Below are 20,631 nucleotides of genomic sequence, written 5' to 3' on the forward strand. Positions count from 1 at the left end.
TAATATAAAGAATTAAAACTTACGAAACCTGAAATTTCAAACGATTTTTAAAGAAATTTTCATTCCTAATTGTGCTATTCATTTCAAACTCATTTTGGAAATCTTATAATTTAAAATCGAAGAATTTTAAATTCGAGTAATGGAAAATTAAATAATTTAGAAGCGCGTTATTCTATATTTCATAAAATCTCAACGAAAAAATGTATTGCTTACGATTTTTTTAAGTTTGAATTTCTGACTTTTAATCTTTGAAATGGAATGTTTCATGAATATCTTAAAAATATCGATAATCGAAGAGAAATTAAACACGTAGATTTTTTTTCTCACAAATTTTATAATGATATAAGGTTTTTTTTTATTTTTATCAGATTATAAAAATATTTAGTTTATTTGCAGGTAAGTGAATTACATAATGATTTTATTTTATTTCAGATCGGTAGTGTAGGAGAAGAAAAGACGCCAGTAGATTGTACAATCCTACTGGATTACGATTCTCCGAATCAGAGGATTCGGTTGAAAGTTAGTTTCCCAAAAGGTGGATGTTTTCATGCCAGTGTTAGTTTAGGCGGCCTGCAACTTCACAACGGAGATTTCTCCATTATAGTTCTAGAGAGTAAGCAGCTAGAATTATTTTTACAGTAATTATATCAAAATAATAACTATTTAATTTAAAAAACGGAATTCTTGAAAATTGAAAAAAACAATCCAACTTTGAAACTTGGACAAAATACTATTAAATTTCTCTACTCAAATTTCAAAAAATAAATAAGAGGCAATAAAAAAATGAAAAAAAAAACGAAAAAGAAGTGTTGCAAATCTCGCAATTACTTTTCTTAAAGACCTGATTGCCTTTTTCTAATATTCTTCAAAAATTTCAGACATTTTTGAAAATTTCAGATATATCCAATCAAAATTTTATCCAAAACGGACAAATTTTCATCAAAACAGTTGAATCATAAACAAAAAAAGATTAATTTACAACCAGTCATATTCGTGATAAGAAAAAATATTAAATGTTTTCTAAAAGAGACATATTTTCTACAAAGCAGTCTACTTTTTAACCAAAAAGTATGAATTTTCAACAAAAATGTTAAGTTTCAACCAAAAAAGACAAATTTCTAACGAAAAATGTAATAGCTTATATTTTGATCAAAAAATATTTTTATTTCACCACATCTGAATTCATGAGAAAATTAATTTTATACAAAATAGTTGAACCCTCCACGAAAAAGATGATTTTTCAACCAAGCAGATTAATTTTATGCCGAAAAAAAACATTTTTAACAAAATAGTTAAACCTCAAACCAATTCAATATTTTTGCGTTTAAAAATCAGTATTTTTCTTATTTTTTGTTGAAAATCAACTTTTTTTATTTAAAATTTAACTATACGATGTTTGATATGAAATTCTTCCTTTTTAGATAAAATTTTAACTATTTGGTTAAACAAAAATTATTTTGTTAAAAATTCGCCTTTCTTGGTAGAAATTTGATTTTTTGGAATGAAAATTTATGTATTTTGTTAAAAATTCGTCTTTTTGTACAATGTAACATGTTTACATAAAAATTTAACTGTTAAGTTCAAAATGTATCTATTTTCTTCAAACGTGTTTTTTTTGGGGTGAAAAATAAAAAATTTTGTTTAAAATACAACTTTTTAGTTTAAAGTTTATGTTTTTAGGATGAGGATTTCTAGTATTTTGTTGAACATTAATCTCTTTGGTTATATTCAACTGTTCTAAATTAAAAATATTGTTTGGTTGAAATATCAAAAATACATTTTTTAATTTCCAATCTTATGACATTTTTTGTTTAAAATTCGTCTTTTTGGTAGAAAATTAATTTTTTTTATTGAAACTTCAATTATTTCTTTTTCTGTAGAAAATTGATATTTTTTAGTTGAAAAGTCAATTGTTTCGTTGGAAATTTATGTACCTTGTTAAAAAATATTTTTTTTTTTTTGTATAAATTAATCTTCTGGCTTGAAAATTTAACTGTTTGGTTGAATATTTTTTGGTGAATGTTTTTTGTTTTTGTAGAAAATTAATTTTTTGTTTGTTAAAAACGCAACTGTTTGGTTTAAAATTAATCATTTACGGTGAAGATTCAAGTATTTTTTTGAAAATTGATATTTTTTGGTTATATTTAACTGTTCTAAATTTTAAATAAAAATCTTTTATATCTGAAATATCAACTATTCCATTTTTTCTTGAAAAGTCTCATTTTTTTAAATTTAACTATGTATTAAACTTTTTGTAGGAAATTGATGTTTTTTAGTTGAAAACTTAAATATTTGTATATTTATGTATTTTGTTGCAAAATTTCTTTTTTATGTGAATTAATCTTCTTGTTTGAAAAATTAACTGTTAGGCTGAAAATGTATGTATTTTGTTAAAAATCATTTGTTTAGCAGGAGATCAATTTTTGGTTAAAAATACAATTTTTTGTATTCAGTCAATCTGTTTAGTTGGAGGATTTAAGTATTTTGTGGAGAATTTGTCTTTTTTGGTTACACTCAGCTGTATAAAAAATTATATACCATTATTTTTTGGTTCAAACATCAAATATAGTTTTGAAAATTCATCTTTTTTTTTAAATTAATTTTTTCAAGTGACAATTGATTTATTTCATTTTCTGTAATAAATTTACGTTTTTGAGTTGTAAATTCAACTACTTGGTTGAAATTTCACATGTTTTATACCAAATTCGTTTTTTTTTTTAAATAAAAATTAATCTTCTTGCTCTTAAATTCAAAGTTTTGGTAGAAAATTGATGTATTTTGTTAAAAATTATTTTTTAGGGCCAAAAATCAATGTTTTGGTAAAAATTGCAACTGAATCAAAATTAATCTGTTTAGGTGGAGGATTCAAGTATTTCGTCGAAAATTCGTCTTTTTTTGGTTACATTTAACTTTATGAAAAACTATATAAAATAATTTTTTGGGTGAAATATCAACCATTAAATTATTTATTGCAAATTCATCTTTTTTTGATTGAAAATTAATTTTTTTCAAATAAAAATTTAATTATTTCATTTTAGGTAGATAACTGGTAGATAATTTATGTTTTTTTTTGTTGTTCAAAATTCAATTATTTCGTTGAAGATATATTTATTTAGAAGAAAAAGTGTTTAATTTAATTTATTATTCTTGCTTGAAAATTTAATTTTTTTTATGGAAAATTTATGTACTTTGTTCAATTTTTTTTATTTATAGTAACATAAAGTTTTTGTTAAAAATGTAATTTTTTGGTTGAAAATTGATCTGTTTAGGTTAAGGATTTAAGTATTTTGTAGACAATTTGTCTTGTTTGGTTAAATGCAACTGTTTTAAAATTTTGTTGTGTAAAAATAAAATTTTTTGGCTAAAAATTCAACTGTCTAGTTGGAAATTAATCTGTTTAGGTTAAAGATTCGAGTAATTATTTGCAAATTTTTCTTTTTTGGTCATATTTAACTATTTTTAATTTAAAATAAAAATAATTTTTGGTTGAAATGTCAACTGTTAAATTTTGTTCTTAAAAATTTATCTGTTAAGTAGAAAATTAATTTTTTTAATTTCAACTTTAATTCTTTAATTTTTCTCTTCTGTATAAAGGAACAGCTTGTTTTAAAATAATATTTTTAGCGTGATGATTTAAGTATTTTGTTACCAATTCGTCTTTCGATTATATTTATCTGTTCCAAATTTAATATTCAAATAATTTTTGGTTTAAATACCATCTATTACATTTTTCGTTGAAAATTCATCATTTTAGATCGAAAATTGAACTACTTTGTTCGAAATTCTTTTTGTTGATGTTGTTAGAAATGAACGCTTTAACAGAAAAGTTAACGATTTTGTTGAAAATTCATATTTCTAGTTTGAAAATTGAACTATTTTGTAATAAATGTGCGAATTGCGCTTTTTCGATTGCTAGTTTTTTAAATCACAATAAAAATTATTCTTTTTTTTTCTTAATTTCTAAGAATTTTGTACTTAAATTTGAAGGTGGGACGTCAAAGAGGAATTTAAATTTGTACATATTCTGAATTTCATTTCTTAAATTGTAATAAAAAATACCTTTTTTTTATACAAGTAATTAAATTGTTAAAGGTGCTGTCGCAAGAGCAGTTCATCAAAGCGTAGCTTCTAAGGATTTCGATACTTGCTACGCAGCGAAATTGCTAGGAATGCAGGGCGAACGTTTGACAAAGCCGAAGAAAGTCTTCTGTTTTATTTCGCCTAAGCAACTCACGATTAAAGAATATCTTTTCAAATTTATACCGAAGCGCCTTGTGACATTTAGACTCTGTCCTTCGACGAAGGTATTTATTGTTTAATAAGGTTCTTTCATCTATCATAAAGAAAATCTCAAGTAATCGGTACCACCATGCCATTTTCTTCAATCTAGGGTTAGCATTCTAAACTCTCAAAATTCGTTTTGTGTTTGCACCTAACGCCGCTACGCGTACTTGGCGTTGCCAAGTTTTAGATCGCTAAACCCAGATTCGAGAATTTACACTTCTAACCCCAGGTTGAAGAGTTTAGACTGATAGTTTCAGATTAAAAAATCTGGAATTATAACCCCAGATTGAAGAGTTTAGACTGCTTACCCTTAAATTGAAGAGTTTAGACTGCTAGTCCCAGATTAAAGAATTTGAAATATTATAACCCCAGATTAAAAAGTTTAGACTGCTAACCCCGAATTGAAGAATTAAGACTCCTAATCCCATATTTAACAGCTTAGACTGCTAACCCCAGTTTTTTAGGTTTAGACTGCGAACTCCAGGTTAAAGGGTATGTACTCTTAACCCCAATTTCGAGAATTTAGAGTGCTAACCCCAGATTGAAGAGTTTAGACTACTAGCCCAAGATTGAAGAGTTTAGACTGCTAAATCCAGATTCAAAAATTGAGACTGCTTACCCCAGGTTGAAGGGTTTAGACTGCTATCTCCAGATAAGAAAATTTTGACTACTGAAGCGAGATTGAAGAATTTAGACTGCTAACCCCACTTTGGATAATTTAGATTGCTAACACCAGATTAAAGAGTTTAGTCTGCTCGTGCCAGATTGAAGAGTTTAGACTGCTAGCCCAAGATTCAAGAGTTTAGACTACTAACCCCAAATTGAAGAATTTAGACTAATAACTCTAGATTGGAGAGTTTAGACTGAAGATTGAAGAATTTATATTTCTAACCCCAAATTTAAGAGTTCGGACTGCTAGCCCCAGATTAAAGAATCTGGAATTATAACCCCAGATTGAAAAGTTTAGACTGCTGATCCCAAATTGAAGAGTTTAGACTGCTAATCCCAGATTAAAGAATTTTGAATTATAACTCCTCATTATAGAGTTTATACTGCTAACCCCAAATTGAAGAATTTAGACTCCTAACCCCAGATTTAACAGTTTAGACTGCTAACCCAAATTTTGCAAATTTAGACTGCGAAGTCCAGGTTAAAGGGCTTGTACCCTTAACTCTAATTTCGATAATTTAGAACACTAACAGAAGATTAAAGAGTTTAGACTGCTAACTCAAAATTTAAGAGTTTAGACTGCTCACCCTACTTTAGAGAATTTAGACTCCTAGCACCAGATTGAAGAGTTTACACTACTAACCTCAAATTTCAGAGTTTAGACTGATAGCCTTAGATTGAAGAATTTGTCATTATAACACCAGGCTGCAAATTTTAGACTTCTAACTCCAGATTAAAGAATTTAGGCTTCTAACCCTATATCGAAGAGTTTACACTTCTAATCTCGGGTTTCAAAGTTTAGACTGCCAACCCATGATTGGAGAGCTTATACTGCTAATCCCAGATTGAAGAGTTTAGACTGCTAACCCCACTTTAGAGAACGTAGACTATTAACACCAAATCGAAGAGTTTAGACTGCTAGTCCCAGATGGAAGAGTTTAGACTGCTAGTCCCAGATTGAAGAGTTTAGATTATTAACCCCCACTTTGAAGAATTTAGATTACTAACACCAGATTGAAGAGTTTAGACTCCTAACCCTAAACTGATGAGTTTAGACTGCTAACCCCAAAGTGAAGAGTTTAGGCAGCTAACTCCAATCTGGAGAATTTAGACTATTACTGACCGATTAAAGAGTGTAGATGGCTAGCCCGATATTGAATAGTTTAGACTGCTAACCCCAGATTGAAGAATTTAGACACATATCTCCAGCTTGAAGAGTTTAGACTGCTAACCCCAGTTTGGAGAGTTTAGATGGCCAATCCCAGATTGAAGAGTGTAGCATTAAGGTACCGAACTAGACTTTAATTTAATTTCTAATCTATGTTTCTGCCAAAAATTTCAGTTTTACTTTGAAAGTTCGAACAATGATTCGTTTACAATCGATGATGGATGTCAGCCTCCAGTCGAATTAATTTCGCACTATCGCGACATTATCGCCGCGACTTTCACTCTATTTTTGCTAAAAAATATCGGTGGAAGTGAGACCTTTGCTGACAAGCAGGACTTCTTTTATCATGAAGTCAGGAAACATCATCAGAAGCATTATCACGAAAAATTGTCAATGAAAGTTCAACGAGAAAAATTACTTGATACCGTGCGTATATTGGTTTTTTCTCTCTACAATTTTCTTGTATATTAGGGTAGTCCATAAATAATATCAAAATAATAAAATTCGAAAAATTAAAGGTACTCTTAAAAATATTTGTTCCAATTGAAAAAAAATATTTATCAATTTGAGTTAATGCCAACAATATTAGATTTTTAGAAAACATATTTTAATAGGTTTTTTTTTTTGTAATTTTATTATTCTTCACATATTAATTAATTATATACATAATTTTTTCTTGAAAGGAATCAATATTTTCGAAAGCACCTTCAATTTATTTTTTAATTTTATTTTTTAACTACACTAATGTATATCACTTTCAAATTTGTTCGAATACACAAAAACAATTAGCTTTAGAATACAAATAAATAATTTTAAAAAATAAATAATTTTGGCGCTATTTATGATCTTTTTACGGTTTTTCAATACCAATTGTTTCTAATGTATAAAATACTGCTTTTTAACCAAAAATAGATCTTTATATTAATTTTTAAACGATTTATTATTGTTTTTAGCAATTTTCTTTTAGTATGAAGTTAAGAAGTCGCTGTTTTTTTCGAATTTCTCAACTGATTTTAACTTTACAGTTAAGGCGAAGAAATAATCAATCAAATTTAACAGAAATAAGTGTTCAATCATTATTATTTATAATATTTTCTTAGAATAATGCTTAATAGTTGTGGGTTTTTCTCAAATTTTCCACATTTGTCAACTTTTCACTTAGAGAGAGGAAATAATTAATTCAAGTGAACAAGCATTTGTTTAACCAATTTGTTGTTGCTTATACATATTTTCTCTTAGATAATTGATAGAAAGTTGCGGTTTTTCTGAAATTTATCATTTTGCTTTGGCTTTTAAGTTAATCACAAATAATAAATAAACAATAAAGAGAATCCTTTTTTAAACAACCTCTTTCTTTTTTGTGAACACATTTTTGTGAAATAAAACAGATATTTGAAGTATTCTTCAAATTTTCTATATGGATCATATTGAATGTAATTTTTTTTTTAAGAAGTTACTTTTAGCTTTTTTGTTTAACCTTCCATATAATAGTTTAAGAGAAGATAGTTATAAACCATAATAAGTTGTTTGAACATTATGTTTGTTAAATTACATTATTTATTATATACTTAAATAAAAATTAGATCAAAATTTAAAAATGTACGAAAACGACAACTATCTAGCATTAATATAGGAGAAAATAATTATAAACACTAATAATTTGTTTAGGCAATTATGTTTGTTAAATTGAGTTAAATGTTACCTTGCCATATGTAAAAAGTTGAAAAAAGTTAAAAATGTCAGAAAAAAGATAGGAGAAAATAGTTATAAACCATATTAGTTTATTTAAACAAACATGATTGTTAAATTTCATTACTTATTACCATGCTTTAAGTGAAAAGTAGACAAAAAGTTGAAAATTTCAGAAAAAAAGCCGCCACTTTATAACATTATTCAAAAAGAATATTATTAAAAATAATAATAAACTACTTAAACACCTATTTTTGTTAACTTCTAATCATTATTACCTTAATATATAGGATAAGTGGAACATAAGTGAACTTTTTCTGAAAAAACGACAATTTTCTACCATTATTTTTGGAGAATATTATTATGAATAATAATAAATTGTTTCGATATTTGTTTCTGTTAAATATAATTGATTAGCACCTCGATCTAACTCGAAAGTTGAAAATAATTTGAAAAATTCTGAACAAACACGACTTTCTAACTATTCTAAGATAAAATGACTATAAACAATATTAAATTTTATCAACAATTGATTATTGTTTGTAACTAAATTCTCTTAGATAATTTCTATAATATTGCGGTTTTTTCTACAAAAAATTAACATTGCTTTGGCTTTTTAGTTATGAAGCAATAATAAATAATCATTACAGAAAATCATTTTTTAAATAATCTTGTCAATGAAACACTGAAAATTTCTCAAAAACTCGCAACTATCTAGCATTGCTCGAAGAGAAGATAATTATAAATTATAATAATTTGTCTAAACAATTACATTTGTTAATTTTCATTCATTATTAACTTACTAAATAAATCATTGGCAAAAAGTTAAAATTTAAAAGAACAGGAATATTCTAGCATTATTCAAAGAGAATATTATTAGCAATAATATTGAATTGTTTAAAAAATTATTTTTGTTAACTTAAATTAATTTCTACCTTGTTCTAATTATAATGTGTATAAAAAATGGAAAATTTTAGAAAAAAACTTCAACTTTCTAGCCTTATTCTAGGAGAATATTATTATTATTATAATAACTTACTAAATAAATCATTGGCAAAAAGTTAAAATTTAAAAGAACAGGAATATTCTAGCATTATTCAAAGAGAATATTATTAGCAATAATATTGAATTGTTTAAAAAATTATTTTTGTTAACTTAAATTAATTTCTACCTTGTTCTAATTATAATGTGTATAACAAATGGAAAATTTTAGAAAAAAACTTCAACTTTCTAGCCTTATTCTAGGAGAATATTATTATAAATGATAATAAATGGTTTGGACAATTATTTCTTTTAAATTCAATTGAATATAGCCTCTTTCTAACTGAAAAATTGAAAACAAATTTTAAAATTAGGAAAAAAACTGCGAATTTCTAACTCTATTCTAAAATAATGCATACATATACAACAATTTATATACTGAAAAAAAATCTATTGGAAAAAAGCCGAAAAAATCATAATTAGCGCAAAAACGCGCAATGCCCAAAATGTTTACGTATGGGTTTTTTTAGGCCCTTTAAAACAGACTTATGGGAGTGACATTTGAAAAGTAATTTTTTTTGTATTCTATGTGGTATAATTCAACTCGCGTCACCTAATATTTACGATTCTGATTATTATGGGTGGATTCAAACAAATTTGGGGGCGATTTGTATAAAAACTTTTTAAAAATTTCACTACTTTAATGGGAATACTTTTAGTTAAATTATTTAGACTTCTTTTCATTAAACAATGTTGTTATGAATATTTTTTCCCAAATTATTTGGCTAACATTGAATTCACAAATTTATATAATTGCGCTTGAGAAATTTTTTTGGAACGACTGAAAAATCCCGAAAAAGAAAATTCCTGAATTGGAAAATTTTCGAATTATAAAATTTCTGAATCATAGAATTCTTGAAAAATAAAATTCCCGAATTGGAAAATTCCTGATAGTTTATAATATTACCAAAAAATAAAATTTCCGACGAAAAATTGCAAAATTATAAAATATCGCAACTAGAAAATGGCCGAATTTAAACAATTAAATTTTTTTATAAATATAATTTATTTAGTAAAAATACAATAATTGAATATTTATATAACAAACAATTATTTGTAATGTTTAAAGCTTCTAAGATTATTGTTTGAATTTAAAATAACATTAATTGAAAAAAATATACTTCTGGATGAAATTTTGCTCTAATTATTGTTATTTTAAATTCAAACAATAATTTTAGAAACGTTAAACATTTTAAAAATTTCTATATAAAAATATTTTATAATTGTATTTTTAATAAATTAATAAAAATGAAGAAAAAATCGTTTGATGGTTTAAATTCGTGAATTTTTTAGTTCGGATATTTCATGATTCGGCAATTTTAAATTTCCTGATAGGAATTTTTAAATTCAGAAATTTGGACATTTTATCATTTGAGAATTTTTTAATTTCATAATTTTACAGTGTCGGGAATTTTATTTTTCGGGATTTTTTGCCGTCCCATTTGTTCATAATATTGTTTGCTAATTTTCTTTTGTTTCAAATTATAGTCTATGAAATCGACGAAAGGTTTCTCCGTCAGCGATTGGTGCAGGAATTTTGAAATAACTTTCCAGGGAGAACAAGGTAAGACTATTTTGGATTTTATATTATAATTTTTTTTAAACTAGAAAGATTGGTTTATAAAAAATTTTACTTATTTATAAACTTCGGCAACTGGTTAAAAATTTAATTGTTTTGTTTAAGATTCTACTATTTTGTTAAACATTCTTTTTCAATTGTTTTGAAATTAATTTTAAAAAAAGAATTCTACTATTTTCTTCAAAAGTCTTTTTAGTAAAAATTTAATTTTTTTTGTTGAAAATTCATGTCCTTTTGGTTTGAAAATTCATCTTCATAGATTTAAAATTCATCTTTGTTTATTGCAAATTCAACTGTTTTGTTTAAATTTCAACTATTTTGTTAAAAATTCGTCTTTTTCACTTGAAATATTAAGTTTTGTAAAAAATTAACTTTATTCTTCAAAGTTCATTTTTTTTAAATTATCATTTAAAAATCTTGTAAAAAATTCAACAATATTATTGTTAAAATTCAACTGTTTTTGACTTAAAATTTTAAGAGGATTGTAGAAAGTTCAGCTGTTTTGTTCAAAATGAACTTTTTTTCAAAACTTTTCTTGTAAAAAAAATCTTCTTTTTGGCTTGAAATTCAGCAATTTTGTAGATTTTTTTTTCTTTGCTGCAAAATTGTTCTTGATTGAAAATTAAACTGTTTTGTACAAAATTCGTCTATTTGGCTCCAAAATTTAACAATTATTAGAAAATTCGTAAATGAAGTTTCAACTATTTTCTGTTGTTGTAAATAACGTTTTTGTTGAAAATTCATATTTTGGAGTTTAAAATGCAACTTTTTAATAGAACATTTGTCTTTCCGGCTTGAAATTTGGTTGAATTTTTTTTTTCTTGACTGAAAAATCATTCTTGGTTAAAAATTCATCGTTTTTGTTGGCAAATTTATATTTCTTTATGTTAGAAATATCAAACTATTTTTTTTAAAGTTAATTTTTCGTTGAAAATTCTTATTATAGAATTTAAAATTGTTCTTTTTGTATAAAATTCTTATTCTAGAGTTAAAAATTGATCTTTCTTCTGAAAAATGGTTATTTTGGCTTGAAATTCAGCAATTTGGTAGAATTTTTTTCCTCACTGAAAGGTTTTTCTTGGTTGGAAATGATTTTTTTGCTTTGTTTGAAAATTGATCTTTTTTGTTAAAAATTCTTATTGTAGAGGTGAAATTTGATCTTTCTTCTAGAAAATTCTTCCTTTTGGCTTGAAATTCAGGAATTTAGTAAAAAATTTTTTTTGCGCTGAAAAATTTGTCGTGGTTGAAAATGAAAATGTTTTGTAGAAAATTCAGCAATTTTGTTAGACAATTTATCAGTTTTATAGAAATTTCAACTATTTGCTGTTGTTGCAATTAACGTTTTGTTGAAAATTCATATTTTGAAGTTAAAAATTGAACTGCTTAATAAAACATTTATCCTTTCGGCTGGAAATTTGGTTAAATTTAGTTTTCTTGACTAAAAAATCATTCTTGGTTAGAATTTCGTCTTTTTAGTTAGCAAATTGATCTTTATTTGTTATAGAAATTTCAACTATTTTATTAAAATTTAATTTTTTGTTGAAAATTCTTATTTTAGAGTTGAAAATTGATCTTTCTTGTAGAAAAATCTTCTTTTTAGCTTAAAATTAAGCAATTTGGTAGATTTTTTTTCTTCACTGAAACATTTTTCGTATTGGGAAATGAAACTGTTTTGTTGAAAATTTAGCAATTTTTTTTAGAAAATTTGTCAATTTTATAGAAATTTCAACTATTTGTTGTTGTTGTTGATGTTGTAATGAACCTTTTTTGTTGAAAGTTCATATTCTGCAGTTGGAAATTAAACTGTTTATTAGAGCGTTAATTTTTTTTTGCTTGAAATTTGGTTGAATTTTTTTCAATGTTTGTAAAATCTTTCTTGCATGAAAATGCGTCTTTTTGGTTTGAAAATCGATCTTAATATTTTAAAAGTTCAACAATTCGATTGTAAGTGCAACTGTTTGGTTAAAAAATATACTTTTAGGTAGAATAATCAATTATTTTGTTCAAAATTCATTTCTCTTGGTGGAAAATTCATACTTTTGGGTTTAAAAGTCAAATATTTTCTTTAAAAAATTTATTTTTTAGCTTCTAAATTCAACTATTTTCTGGAAAATGTAATACATTTCAACTTCAAATCATAGTAATATGAACTCTCTCATATTTAATTCAATATACTACCTAATTTCATTAAAAATCATTTATTCCCCTATTTTCTTGAAAAATCACCCTTTTTCTGTTCTTTTGAGAAAATTTTGGGTTGTGAAGTCTGTAATAAATATAAATAGACACTAAATATTTCAGGAAAATATCACTAATTTGGTCGGTCTTACGGTCAACATGAAATCAAATAAAATGCAAAAAAAAACATGTGAAAACATTTATTTTTCAAAAAAGAAAATATCCTATACATTTCGACCATCACTTCGAATCTTTTTCATGAGTCGATAGAAACAATCTAGAAGTAAAAAAGGAAGAATTTTTAAGTCCCATAAATTATGCCAATATTAAAATACAAAATCAACTAATATAATAGTAAAATAGTTATTATATTAATTTCACAACTTAACTAGTTTCTTTGAGTATTTAGTTTTGTTTTTTATAATTTAAACGATACTTTATAGTGAAAATTGTGAATCAAAAATTTATTCTAGTGATTTTTAGAATATGAGCTGGAATTAAGGATTCCTTTCGACATTTTATTAAAAACGTACGTTCTTCTTTCAAGAGGACAAGTGGAAGTTTGAATTTAATCCATCTGTCCATATTTTATTGAAATATAAGACAGGCATTCCATTATTACCAGTATGTTTTTTACATGCTTTTTTTCGGCACTTTTATTTGATTTCATAACCGTAAGACCGACCAAATTAGTGATAATTTGCTGAAATATTTCATGGAAATTTATAACAGTCGATGAAAGTTAAAAACAGTTTTGTGTCTACTGCATCTAGAATTGTTTGCATTGTATAAATAAAAATAATTGAGTCCCTTCGTCTGGTTTATTTTCAATAAAAAAATAAGTAGAAAAACTATTTCCTAGCTTAAAATGCAAATCCAAAATAAATTTCCTTCAGGTGTCGATTGGGGAGGAGTTCGTAGAGAATGGTTCGAATTAATCTGCGCCTCACTTTTCGATCCCGGGCATGGATTATTCGCCTCTTTCGGAGAATCTCAACAAGCGCTCGTTCATCCTAACAACAAAAGGCCTTCAAATCTAAAGTTGAAACACTACGAATTTGCTGGACGAATCGTAGGAAAATGTCTCTACGAATCAGCGCTTGGCGGCTCCTATCGTCAACTCGTTCGAGCCCGATTCACCAGGTCCTTCCTCGCCCAGATTATCGGTCTCAGAGTTCATTACAAGTATTTCGAACAAGACGATCCCGATTTGTACTTGAGCAAAGTCAAATACATCTTGGAGAACGATGTTGAGGAAATGGAACTCTCCTTTGTTGAGGAGGAATACGATAAAGAGGGTCAATTAATCAAAGTGGCCGAACTTATTCCTGGAGGCAGTAAGGTTCGAGTCACGAATGAAACCAAACTTCGATATTTGGATGCTTTGGCTCAACACAGACTCGCCAGTTCCATTAGAAATGAAATCGATCATTTTCTACGCGGTCTGAACGAATTGATTCCTGATAATCTGCTGGGAATTTTTGATGAAAATGAACTAGAGGTGAGGAAATTATTAAATTATATTAGTTTTTTTGGGATTCGTCTTTTTTTTAATAATGGAAAACTTTGGAACGATTGAAATATCCCGAATTATAAAATTCCTGAATAATAAAATTTCCGATGCGTTTATCATTTTGCAGAATTAAAAAGTTCACGAATAATAATGATCCGAATACTTAAATTCCAGAAATGATGACATTCCCGAATAATAAAATTCCCGAATTAAAAAATTTCCAAACAGTTTATGATATTACCGAATTGAATATCCCCGATTAATGGAATTCCCGAATTGGAAAATTCTCAAAAATTAACATTACGGAATTATAAAGTTACCGAATAATAAAATTCCACAACAGTTTATCATGTTACCGAATTAAACAATTCCTGAATAATAATATTTCCGAATTATAAAACTCTGAAATAATCGAATTCCAGTATTTAAAAACTTCTGAATAATAAAATTCCCGCGTAATAAAATTCCCGAATTATTACATTCCGGAATAATAAAATTCCTGAATAATAAAATTTCCGAAGCCTTTATCATACAGCCGAACTTTAAACTTCACGAATAATTATTCTCCCGAAAAATAAAATTCCCCAAATTATAACATTCCCGAATAATAATATTCCCGAATTTGAAATTTCTTATCATATTACCGAATTAAAAGTTCCTAATTAATAGAACTCCCGAATAGAAAAATTCTCAAAAATTAAAATTTCTGAATTATAAAGTTCCCGAAAATAAAATTCCATAACACTTTATCAAATTAACGAATAGAAAAATTCCGGAAAAATAATATTTTCAAATTATAACATTGCGGAATAATCAAATTCGTGAATAATAAAATTCCCAAATAATAGAATTGCCGAACAGTTTATCATATTACCTAGTTTGAAAATTCCCGAAAATTAAAATTCCCAAATTATAAAGTTCCCAAATTATAATATTCCGGAATAATAAATTTCTGGATTACAAAAGTCCTGATTAATAAAATTTCCGAAGCCTTTTCCATACTGCCAAAATTGAAAAAATCACGAATAATAATTTTCCCGAAAAATAAAATTCCCCAAATGATTACATTCCCGAATAATAAAATTCCCGAATTTGAAAATTTCCAAACAGTTTATCATATTACCGAATTAAAAATTCTCGATTAATAGAATTCCCGAATTGAAAAATTCTCAAAAATTAAGATTTCCGAATTATAAAGTTCCCGAATAATAAAATTCCATAACAGTTCATCATGTTACAGAAATGAAAAATTTCTTAATAATAATATTTCCGAATTAAAAATTCCCGAATTGGAAAATTCTCAAAGACTAAAATTCCGGAATTATAAAGTTCCCGAATAATAAAATTCCATAACAGTTTAAAGTATTACCGAATTTGAAAATTCCTGAATAATAAAATTTCGAGAGCGTTTATCATATTGCCGCATTTAAAAATTCCTAAATGATAAAATTCCAGAATTATAACATTCTACAATAATAAAATTTCCAAATAACAAAATTTCCGAACAGTTTATTATACTACCGAATTTGAAAATTCCCGAAAATTAAAATTCCCAAATTATAAAGTTCCCGGACAATAAAATTCCCGAAGTATAACATGCCGGAACAAAATTCCGGATTTCAAAATTCCTGGATAACAAAATTTACAAGAGATTTATCATATTGATGAATTGAAAATTTCAAGAATAATAATTTTCCCGAAATAACATTCCAGAATAATAAAATTCCCGAATTTGAAAATTTCCAAATTTCAAAGTTTCTAAAAAGTTCATCATATTACCGAATTAAAAATTCCCGATTAGTAGAAATCCCGAATTGGAAAATTCTCAAAGATTAAAATTCCGGAATTATAAAGTTCCCGAATAATAAAATTCCATAACAGTTTATAATATTACCTAATGTGAAAATTCTCGAATAATAAAATTCCCGATAGAAAATTGCTGAACTATAAATATCCGAACTAGAAAGGTTCCGACTTTAACAAATTAAATTGTTCAATAAATGTTACTCATTTATTAAAAATACGATAATAAAATATTTTTAATTTTAAAATATTTTAACAAATTAAAAAAAATAGTTTTTGAAGAAAAGATGTTCAAACATTTAATATAAATTCTTCAGATTTGGGGAAAGAATATTGAAGTTTTGAAAATAAAATGTTTCAATTTTGTAAGATTCAAAAATTGATTGCGAAAAGATTTAGATTTCAAGAGATTTCAAACAATTTAAAATAAAATTTAGTTTTCTTAAGATTTTTATCAAAAAATTGATAAGCTTTTTAAAAAAGTTAAGAGATTTCAAAAGAATAATTTTTCCCATATTTCTTGTAAAATTTGAAATAATTTTTTTATTCGACAAAATTCATTTTAAAACAATATTTACAATGCTTTTTTTAAAAAATTCCAAAAGATTTTCATAATTGTCAAAAAAGAATCTGGAAGATTTTAAAGCAATTTTTTTTAATTTGCAGCATTTTTTCAAGATTTTAGGAAAAATGTCTAAAATTGAACAAAAATTAGAAGTTTCAAAAATTTCGAAGATAATTTAAAATTTGTAGATTTCAAAAAAACTTAAAAAAAAGACACAGATTTTTGAATGTCCCGAAATAAAATTATGGATTTCTTTAAAAATTTCCTAATATTTCTGAGAATATTTTTAAGTGATTTGTAATTTGAATAAATTAATTTTTAGAGAAATTTTAAAAATATTTCAAAACATTACAAATGATTTTTTTGTTTGAAAAATTAATTTGAAAAAAAAAATTAAAAAAGATTTAAAATAATTTCCTAAAATTTTGAAAAAGAATGCAGGATATTTTAAAGCAAAATTTTGCAATTTTAGAAGCTTCTTAAGAGTCTGGAAAGATTTTAAGAAAATATAAAAGTATTCTGAAGGTTTCTGGGAAAACTTGAAATGATTTCTTATTCTGAAAAATTAATTATAAAATACTTAAAAATATTTTAAAAGATTCACAAAATTTTCAAAAAAGAACCTGGAAGATTTGAATACAATTTTTCTCAATTTTTTTTCAATTGTAGGAAAAAGACCGCATATTTTAAATGATATTTAGAATTTGATAAAAGATAAAAAAATAAATTTTTTTATTTTAAGATATTCAAACAATTGTTTTAACAAAATGTAACTTTTTGGAGATTTCGAAAGAAAATTTTCAAAGGTTTTTAAGAATTGTAAACTGTTTTACTATAAAAAAAACTTTTCTTAAAATTCCCGAGAAAATTATAAATGATTTTTTATTTTATAGAATTAATTTTTGAAGGCAATTTCCAAAGATTAAAAAAATTTAGAAATAATTCGTGTCAATTTAAGAAAAATGTTTTAAAATTATTCTCTCGGTTTTTTCTGGTTAAATTCAACTACAATTGGTTAAAAATTTAATTAATTTTTTTAATTAGAAATTTAACTATTCCATGTATGGTTGCAAATAAATATTTTATGGTAGAAAATTCATGTATTTTGATCAGATTTCGTCTTTGATAGTAAAAATTAATGTTCTTAGTTGAAAATTCATCTTTTTGGTAGAAAATTCAACCATCACTTGGATGAAAAAAATTTTTCTTGTAAAAACTTCATATTTTCGGATTGAGAATTCATCTCTTTGATTGAAAATGTGACTATTTTATTTAAAAAATTGTCCTTTCAGGTATAAAATTAATATTTTTGGTGTTAAATTGATATATTTTGTTGAAAATTCAAACTATTTGGTTTAAAATTAAATTTTCTGTTAAAAAAAAACATAATTTCGCCTTAAAACAACCATTTTGTAGAAAATTTGTCTTCTTTCCAAAATAATTAAATTTTTGAAAAAATTTAAAATAAATTGTAGATTTTTAGAGATATCGAAACACAGTTAGAAAGCATTTCAAGAATTTTTAAAAGTTTAAAGGGAATACAAGAATTTTCTTAAGATTCGTAGAAAAAAATGTTAATGATTTTTTATTTACAAAATTAATTCTAAGACAAAGTTGAGAAATATTCTAAAAAATCTCAAACGATTTCCGAACATTTTGAAAAGGAATTACAAGATTACAACATTTTATAACAAAATTCGAGTGAGTTTAAGATACATTTAAAAGTTTTAAAAAGACTAAAAAATAATTAGAAGCCTATAAAGATTTCAAACAATTTATGTATGGGTTTTCAATTTGATAATTAATTACTAATTAATTGCTAATACTAAAGAAATTCAAAATTATATCTAAGAATTATGTATCAATAAGAATGCGAAAAATAATTGACCGGACGTGTAAGATGAGTAAGATGAGATTTGATGCAACCTGGAAATAACCAGGAAATTTTTAGGAGTCGAAAATTAGTAGACAACCTGAGAATTTTTGGAAAAAAAACTGATCCGGTTTTTATTTTTCGCAATTTTTAAATCGGGTTTGAAATTGTATATGATTTTATTTGATAGTTGCTGCTTTGTGGAACTGGAGAATATAGTGTAGCAGATTTGCGGGCTCATCATATAGCCAATGGCAGTTCTCCAGAGTTTCTACGAGTCCTGGATTGGTTTTGGACAGCAGTGAGCAACTTTACTCAAGAGGAGATGGCCAGATTACTTCAGTTTACGACAGGCTGCTCGCAATTGCCTCCAGGTGGATTCCAGCAGCTGAGTCCTCGCTTTCAGATCACTGCTGCGCCAACTTTTGCTAATCTTCCTACTGCACACACCTGGTGAGAATAAAAATTTTTTTTTCATTTTTCTAAAAATAAGAGATGAAAGGCTTTACAAGATTTTTTAAAAAAGAGCATGTAGTCCTCGGACTCACCACGCTATTTACACTATTTGAAACTCTTTTTTTTTTAGTGATGACATTTTTTTCATACTATTTCGAAAAAATTACATTAAAGACACTGTTTCTTTACTATTTCTTGAGGAATATTTTTCAACAAATTAGTTGAAAACTCAACCAAAAAAGGGTTCATTTTCAAACGAAGAGATACATTTTTGAACAAAAATATAAGCTTTTCACAAAACAGTTGAATTTTCAACAAAATAGTTAATTTTTCAATCGAAAAGATTAATTTTCCAAGAAAAAAGATCAAATTTCAACCAAGGAGTTACATTTTTTACCTAGAAGATTAATTTCCTACCTGGAAATGCGAATTTTCAATAATAACAAAGTTGAATTTTTAAACTAAAAAAGATCAATTTTCAACTAAATTTACGATTATTCAACCAAAATATACATTTATAACAAGAAATGTAATAATTGCCGTTTAAAAAAAAAAATATTTTTCAACAAAAAAGTGGCATTTTTAAAAACATAAAAATGGTTTTCTACTGAAAAAATACGAATTTCCAACAAAATTGTTAAACTTTCAGTTAAAATCGTTAGTTTTTAACAAACAAACAAAAATTTAACCAAGAAAACTACTTAAAATTTCATTTATGGGAGTTAATTTCAATACAAAAAGTGAATTTTCTACAAAGTAGTTTAGTTTTGTACCAAATGGTTGAATTTTCAACCAAATAGTTATATTTTCAATTAAAGATTTAAATTGTCAATCGAAAGTATTAATTTTCTACTGAAAAAGATCAATTTTTATCTAAAGAGTTGAATTTTCAATCAGGAAGATTAATTTCCTACTAGGAAATGCAAAATATAGACTAGTTAAAATTTCACCAAATTTTTGAACTTTCAAACCAAAATGACGAATTTTCTGCTAATAAATAAGAATTTTTAACCAAATAATTAAATTTTCATTTAAAATATAATTTTCGAAAAAACAACAAATTTTCAACTAAATTTACGAATGTTCAACCAAAATATGAATTTTTAACAAGAAATGTAATAATTGCCATTTAGAAAAATATATATTATTTTTCAACAAAAAAGATTCATCTTTAAGAACATAAAAATGGGTTTCTACTCAAAAATACGCATTTCCAACAAAATAGTTAAATTTTAAGTTAAAAACGTTAAACAAAAAAGTTCTAATTTTCAACTAGAAAAACTAAAAAGAAATAACCAAAGAAGACTAGTTAAAATTTCATTTAAGGGAATAAATTTTATTGCAAAAAGCAAATTTTCTACAAACCAGTGTAATTTTGTACTAAATGGTTCATATTTCTACCAAATTGTTAAATTTTCAAGTTAAAGACACGAATTTTCTGCAACAAAGCTGCATTTTTCACAAAGTAGGTATAAATTATCAATTGAAAAAAACAACTAATTTTTAATTAAAATTATGATTATTTAACCAAAGAAATAAAATTTGAAGGAATTATTTGAACTGTCAGACAAGTAGTTGAATTTTGAACAAAAAATGTAATAATAAAAGACAAGATTATTTTTAAAACAAACAGTTGCATTTTTAACAAAAAAATGGTTTTTTTTTTACTAAAAAGGCGAATTTTCAGCGAAGTAGTTAAATTTTCATTAAAAATTTTAATTTTTAACCAAAAAATACTAATTTTCAACTAAACTTATGAATATCCAGCCAAAATATGAACTTTTCAACCAAAAAGTTGCATTTTTAATAACTA

General features: G+C 25.3%; 1 protein-coding gene across 2 annotated transcripts in view; it reads left to right on the top strand.

Annotated features, from left to right (window-relative positions):
• LOC117178349 (apoptosis-resistant E3 ubiquitin protein ligase 1) overlaps positions 1-20,631 on the top strand; it is a 132,185-nt gene that overhangs the window by 107,592 nt on the left and 3,962 nt on the right. For both annotated transcript variants that reach the window (XM_033369775.1, XM_033369776.1), the window contains exons 8-13: positions 433-613; positions 4,093-4,304; positions 6,296-6,547; positions 10,340-10,415; positions 13,505-14,109; positions 18,553-18,815. In XM_033369775.1, coding sequence (XP_033225666.1) covers positions 433-613; positions 4,093-4,304; positions 6,296-6,547; positions 10,340-10,415; positions 13,505-14,109; positions 18,553-18,815 — 1,589 coding nt within the window. The remainder of the gene's footprint in view (positions 1-432; positions 614-4,092; positions 4,305-6,295; positions 6,548-10,339; positions 10,416-13,504; positions 14,110-18,552; positions 18,816-20,631) is intronic.

Source organism: Belonocnema kinseyi, chromosome 8 (genome assembly GCF_010883055.1).
Source record: "Belonocnema kinseyi isolate 2016_QV_RU_SX_M_011 chromosome 8, B_treatae_v1, whole genome shotgun sequence".
Taxonomy (NCBI): domain Eukaryota; kingdom Metazoa; phylum Arthropoda; class Insecta; order Hymenoptera; family Cynipidae; genus Belonocnema; species Belonocnema kinseyi.